The sequence below is a fragment of the Chenopodium album genome, chromosome 20, assembly GCF_948465745.1.
Source record: "Chenopodium album chromosome 20, dcCheAlbu1.1, whole genome shotgun sequence".
Lineage (NCBI taxonomy): Eukaryota > Viridiplantae > Streptophyta > Magnoliopsida > Caryophyllales > Amaranthaceae > Chenopodium > Chenopodium album.
The window spans coordinates 34,094,492-34,101,035 of record NC_137853.1 but is presented as its reverse complement, the minus strand read 5'-3'; the positions used below and the strand labels follow the sequence as shown (position 1 = coordinate 34,101,035).

Below are 6,544 nucleotides of genomic sequence, written 5' to 3'. Positions count from 1 at the left end.
ATATTATTGTTAATGTCAAAAATAGAGTATTGTATTGCATTATTATCGTTCATATAATGCCGTTGCCAATCTAATTTTAAAAAAATAACAGGAGTGTACTACAAAAGCAAAGAAGCCGACATTTAAAAAGGGCCACCACAAGTGTACCACCGTTTTGTGCTGTCACTCTCTCCTGCCATAAATATCACTTATTTATTTTTTATTTTTATTTTTATAATATACGTAGTAGTATATTTACCTTTAAATTATACGAGTAGGAAGTATGTTACATTTAAATTTTATGGTCTTCAAAATACGATTTTGATCATCTATCACCGGAGCAACACATTAGCAATAATAATTTTCCTAATAATTACATAAAAAATTAACACTTTAGCATATATACGGAATATATTGGTTTAAGTATTTCGTGTAAAGTTTAGAATAAGTTCAACAACAGACCACCGTGTGATCAGGATTACTCGGTCGATCAGGGATTACTCGATCAGTTAAGGGTAACTTGATTGAAAGTTATTTGGTCAATTAGGGGATACTAGATCGGGCAAAAGTCACCCCTAAGTATCTGTATCTTAAGTTACCCCAACCCCGACTATCTTTTTTTTTTTTTTTTTTTGAAAAAAACAGTAACCCCGACTATCTTAACTAAAAGAAAACCGAGAAAGTACCTTGAAATAATTAAAAATTGTATTTTGGGTCCTTAAAAATTAACCCTACCTCATTCCCAAACTATTTGCTCAAATACACTTATACACACATCCCTATACACCATCACTTTGGCATCCCATCACTTCCTCTCTACTTTAAAGCATTTCACCTCCTCTTTCATTTTCCCCTCATTTTACTCTCTCTCTCTAAAATCCCTACTTTCTCTCTCTAAAATCTCCACTTTCTCTCTCCTCAAAAGCATAAACCTCAGATAAAAAACCCAGTTTAGATTTTCTTTGTTCAAGCTTCATCAATGGCTGTGCATCTTGTTATTGGTCTGCTCATCTTATCTATGGCTGGTTACTCAAGTAAGCTCCTCACTTTTTATCCTTTGTTCCAATATATTTCCTAAAATAGTATCTTTTGTTGTTCTAACTATTTTAATTCTTGCTAAATATAACAATACTCTACTTTTGTTTCTTCAAATTAGTTCTTAATAATATTTTTACAATACTTTATTTAAATTTAACCTTATTTTAATATTTTACTATTACTACTAGAAATTGTGAGATTTTTGATAGATGTGGGTAATTTTTAATGTCTCACAATTAGTGTTACACGAGTCTGACCAACCGACGGGTCAGGGGTAATTTTTAATGTCTCACAATAAATTAACGTGACATGGGTCGGGTCGTGTCGTGGTGTACCGACTAACCCGGGTTTTAATTTAATTACAGGTGCAAGTTTTTGTGTATGTAAGCCAAATGTAAGCCCAAACATGATGCAGAAAGCAATAGACTATGCTTGTGGAGCAGGAGCAGATTGTAAGCCAATAAGTCCAAGTGGTCAATGTTACAATCCTAACTCTATTACAGCACACTGCTCTTATGCTGTTAACAGCTATTACCAGAAAAATGCTGCTAAAGGTGCCACCTGTGATTTTAGTGGTGCTGCCACTCTCACTAACTCTGACCCCAGTAAGTTCTTTCCACCTTTCTTGTCAAATTATCTCATTTTAATGTACTAGTTACATGATTATAATGTTTGTTTTGGGGACTTATTGTTAGTTGTCCCGTCTCTAAATGTTGTTCCTACTTTGACGGCGATTGTCTTACAAGAGTATTGTTTTGTGGGTTGTTTTTTATAATGATGTCAATTGTGGTATGGTAGAAAAATTGGAAATGAAGTGTGAATTTGGCAATTTATCCTTAAATTCAAGAAGAGTGGCTAGAAAAATGTGCAAAAAAGGCTTATTAGGTGAAATTCTTGTTATATGTGGATAACTTAGGTGTAAAATTTGAATCTAGTGGCTTCTATGCTATTATTACAAAAAATGGGGTTAGAAAGATATGCAATGTAAGAAATCTAGAGGTATCCTATGTTATTTCCGACTTTCGAGTCAGCAAAGAAGGGAATGTCGAATGTGACTTTCATGAGGTTGATTGCTGCATTTGAGTATTGTTTAAACATGATTATTGTGAGTGTTATACTATGGCTGGCTTGGACCATGAAGTATGTGTATATTACATTGTTAACTTGTTATCTTAAACTTAAATTGGTCTAATTATCTTCTTATTGGTTAATTTTTGATTGGGTTGGACCATAGAGGATAAAGTTGTTAACTTGTAATTAAACTTTAGTTGTCTATTTATCTTCATATTGGTTACTTTTTGATTGAATGTCAAATTTTGATGTAGTAGAAGATAAGGAACTTTTTTTTTTCCTCCTCCCAAATGGCGGTTGCTAACGCGATTTTTCGTTCGTTCTCTCTTTTGTGTTAATTCTTACAGGTGGTGGAGGTTGCTCTTACTCAGCTACTTCTGGGTATGTCTCATTTTCGTTTGATAATTTTAGAATACTGCTTTGTTTTTTGGGTTGATAATTTTACGTAGACTATCATTAGCTGAATCACTTGGTTGGCATGACATAAATTCCTTCTTAACTTTATTGAAGATTAGATAAAGAAAGTGGTAACACCCAATTAGAAAACTTCACATATCTGGTGTTGTTTAGCTTGGATTACGTGGATTAATATGATTGCTCGTGTAATTAAAGAGGGGGAACAACATTTAAAAATGATAATTACATATAAGGACTTTCTCCAAGGTGTCGAAAAAAAAAATATATACTTCTAAATAGGGACCGTTTAGAGTGAGAGATAACAAAACTGACATAAGTTGACTCGTCTAAAATTACCCCCTATATCTCTCTACCTTTGTGATATACGGGAAGTATTACCTCATCGGATAAAAGTAGTAGAGGGGGAAGGAATGTTTGGGATGCATTTAGAAGTCATGTGTGAATGGACTATGGTTTATTGACGTTAATGTCAAACAAAGATGTCTGGATGAGATGTAGCCATTTATCGGTCAAATATTTGGTAATTTGACCTTTCTAAATGTTTTTTGTTGCATTATTGATTTTGTAAATTATATATTTAGGAGATACGTTAGATGAGACTGAAATTTGTTTACGTGATTGTTTAGTTCATCTATTGTGATCACAAAGTATTGTTATAATACGTAGTAAGAAGCTTTTATTTCATCATAAAAGGTGCCTTAGGTGGAATGTCATTTTTATGATGTCTCTGTCGCTGTATTTGCTAACCCTGCTCATATATCCCCTTTCCGTGGTGGCCTTAAATTATGCATTGTTGTTTGATAAACTTGTCTACTATAGTTCAAAGGTGGTCCATTGAAAATTATAGCCGTTCAATTTGTTAATATGTTACTTTTTTCTTTGAGTCAAAAAAATGCTTGAAACCATCTCTATTATTTCAAACAATTGCCCTTTTTCCCCCTTGTTCAAAGTTTTGGAGCCCAGCTCAAAAGATTCTAAGCTCTAAAGCAAACAAAGCGGCGGAATACATCCACACAAAGAACCCTTTAGTTGTAGTATTGTGTTTGTTACTTTGTTCTTTAATTATACCATTAATTGGTTGTTTACATAGATAATAAGAAAGATTTGGCTGGTCTGGATTCGAGACTATATAGTTTAAAGAGGGAGCTATACATTTGATTATAGTATGAATCTAAATTAAAGTAAGAGTTTACTTTTCGTATGATATGAGTAAGACCTTTGCCTAAAGCCATCACTTTTTCTTATGGTGGATAGATTGAGCATCATCTCCTTTAGTATCATTACTATGATGAGAGCATATCTTTTTCAAACAGTTCTGGTACAGAGTAATCTTTCGTCGTCGCACTAATATTGCCCCATTTTTTAAACATGGCGTCTTCCCCATTTCCTCAATGACACACATTTCACAGAAAAGCATTAAACTTTACATGATTTTGAATCAATTAACTCGTAAAAGTGAATTAAAGAAATGAGACAACATTAGTGAGATGGGGTGAGTATGGTAAAATTAATCTTAATTAACAGTAACAATCTTAATCAAACCCAAATTTCCTTTTCACACTTGGTAATCACAATCATTTTGTCATTTTGCAATTTGCATCAAATCCTTCATGTATGATTACATTTTTGACTCACCTGTCAGTGTTTTAAGGGACAGGTGGCTTGCACTTTGATGAAAGATAACGTTTTCTACTTTATATCTAATGAGTTAAATACTTAAATGTGCCACGAAATTTGCTGTGTAATTTGACATAAAAAGACAGTTTTACCCCTCTTATTCATTTCCAATAATACCCTTGAAAAAAAGGTAATCATGCTGTGTCACATGGATGAATAAAGTGGCACAAAACTGTACTATCTTACAGTGATTTGTCAGCTTTCAGATAATGCTGGATTTTTCTATAGATGCAACTGTATATACTTGATGTTAATCTTTTTGTGGCCACTTCTTTTTCTGTCTTGGATATTTTAGATTCCTCTAAGTTGTGTCTAGAATGCTCTGTCTACATTTGTTAGGAACAAGATTATTATATTAGGTTAAATGGCCTTCATTTCTAAGACCTCGGAAATGTTAAGAAACTAAGGATTAAGTCATTCGGTTTTATGTTCGTGTCATAATTCTTTAGGCAGACTATCTAGTTCACTGCTATGTTGACGATTAGGAGACGTGTATAGTGTATCATTAAACATGTTATGAACTATGCCATTGTTTGTATACTCTTCAACCAAAGCGGAAGCAGGGGACAGTTTATAGTGTGGTTACTGTGGTATGAGGACTCGCGTAATTCTTAGTTTGGCCTGTAATATTGTTGTGTTTGATCAGTCTTTTGCACATGGGACATCTTTCTGGACCTTGGCATGTGTTTGATCATGTGGTATTGTCTTTGTTTGTTACCTTTAAAGTAGGAGCTGCTTACTTGTAATTTGGATCATACATAAAAGGCATTAGGAACCTATCATTTAATTTAACAAGGATCCTCTAAGCTACTTCGTACTCTGTATTAGGTTTCTTTTCTAAGTGATGACAAGGTTTAGTTGTCTTCCTTGTTTTAAAGGCATAAAAGTAGGTATCTAAATCTTTAGCAAATACTTGTATATCTTCCGGCCTTTGGCATGATTGAAAGCGAAAACATCTTTTCTCTTCATATAATTTATTCAAGTGACCGGACTCGGTAGATGACCTCTATGAAAATCTTATTATAGTAATGGAAAAAAGCATTGCCTTGTAATTAACTATGACATTGTTCTGTTTGACCTTGTGATATGTCTTATTGTACATTCTGGTAAAATTTCATCAATTTTTAAGTGCCTTGAGCAAATATGTGCCTAGATCTAGATGTCACTTTCAAGTGTGATTTCAAATGTTAATGGACTTGTTACTTAATTTTGTGAACCAGTGGCTCTCCTACTTCCGGCGGTATGGGTGGTACCACAACAGTGCCTACAACTTCTCCTACTACACCAACCTCAACCCCGATATCTGGGTCTGGCTCCACCCCCGGTGTAACTCCGGTTTCTGGTGGCACCGGTGGTATGGGTGGTACAGGTGGCACAGGCACTGGTGGTGTTGGCATGAACCCAGGTTCCACCTCCCCCTACAATACTTCACCAAACTCAGGGAACGGGGTACTTGGTGGGGTTGGTACCGGATTAGCTCCTACTGGAAGCTACGATGACAGCCACGCTGGAAACAAGCTTCAAAGCTCGATCCTTACAACACTAGCGATCTCAGCCATCGCGCTTATGTGGAATTGAAGGAATGCGGTTTGCAAGTAATGATGTAGTACGTGCCCATGTGCAGGATTTGTGGGGCAAGCATGTGAATTAGCACTACTTATTGGTTTTCAATCTTTTCATAGTAGGGCAAGTCATATGTATGATGCAATTCTAAGCTAGTAGGGTTATTTTGTATCTTCAACCCATCCTTCACATCATCTTTTAGGGATGCTTATTTCCTAGCTCTCTTTTCGCATTTTCGACCACGGATTATTAAGACGTATTATTTGTTCTGTATAATCTAGATCTAGTTAGGAAGGCAGAGAGAGACTACTAGTATACTACGTACGTATTAAATATTGTAAGCATCCCTGGGTTGTGTAACTTATGTAGGAAAATCTTTATTTTTATTATTAGTAGTCTTTTTTTTTTTTTATAAATGTTCAATTATTGTGTGTGTATTTAAATTATTCTGATTTCATGCTGTTTTTTGTTCTGTGCTGCTATCTTTTGTCGTAAAGGCTGTTTTATGGCATGGTTAGCACCATTAGTGGCGAGCATGGTGGGGAGTGGGGACATTATTTTGACTTGTTGTACAACTTGTACTAGTAGCTAGTAGAGGACTTGAGGGACTTTAAATCTCCAATCAAAATTTCGCATCACGCTTTGTTGTCTCTGTCACTTCCTCGGTCCCTCTTAGATTGCCTCGTCTTTTATGCGTTATTACCTCGGTTCTTAAAAGATTGTAACGAGGTTAATGTTAGTACATAAGTAATTGAGAAAGAGCGTTGATATGGTAAATTTGTATAAGAAAGTAGTGAAA

General features: G+C 34.9%; 1 protein-coding gene across 1 annotated transcript; it reads left to right on the top strand.

The window, feature by feature from the left end:
* The first annotated feature begins 768 nt into the window (after positions 1–768).
* On the top strand, positions 769–6,131 carry LOC145597608 (PLASMODESMATA CALLOSE-BINDING PROTEIN 2-like). The gene is made up of 4 exons (XM_081653811.1): positions 769–1,013; positions 1,383–1,622; positions 2,436–2,469; positions 5,403–6,131. The coding sequence occupies exons 1-4, from the start codon at positions 959–961 to the stop codon at positions 5,758–5,760; spliced, it is 687 nt and encodes a 228-aa protein (XP_081509937.1). The 5' UTR covers positions 769–958; the 3' UTR covers positions 5,761–6,131.
* Positions 6,132–6,544: the final 413 nt, after the last annotated feature.

What these genes read in the sequence shown, in the direction of transcription:
- LOC145597608 (XM_081653811.1), top strand. Translation starts at nt 959, where the DNA reads ATGGCTGTGCATCTTGTTATTGGTCTGCTCATCTTATCTATGGCTGGT. An exon ending in ATCTATGGCTGGTTACTCAA is followed by an intron (nt 1,014 to 1,382) that starts GTAAGCTCCTCA and finishes ATTTAATTACAG; the next exon opens with GTGCAAGTTTTTGTGTATGT. An exon ending in TCTCACTAACTCTGACCCCA is followed by an intron (nt 1,623 to 2,435) that starts GTAAGTTCTTTC and finishes TAATTCTTACAG; the next exon opens with GTGGTGGAGGTTGCTCTTAC.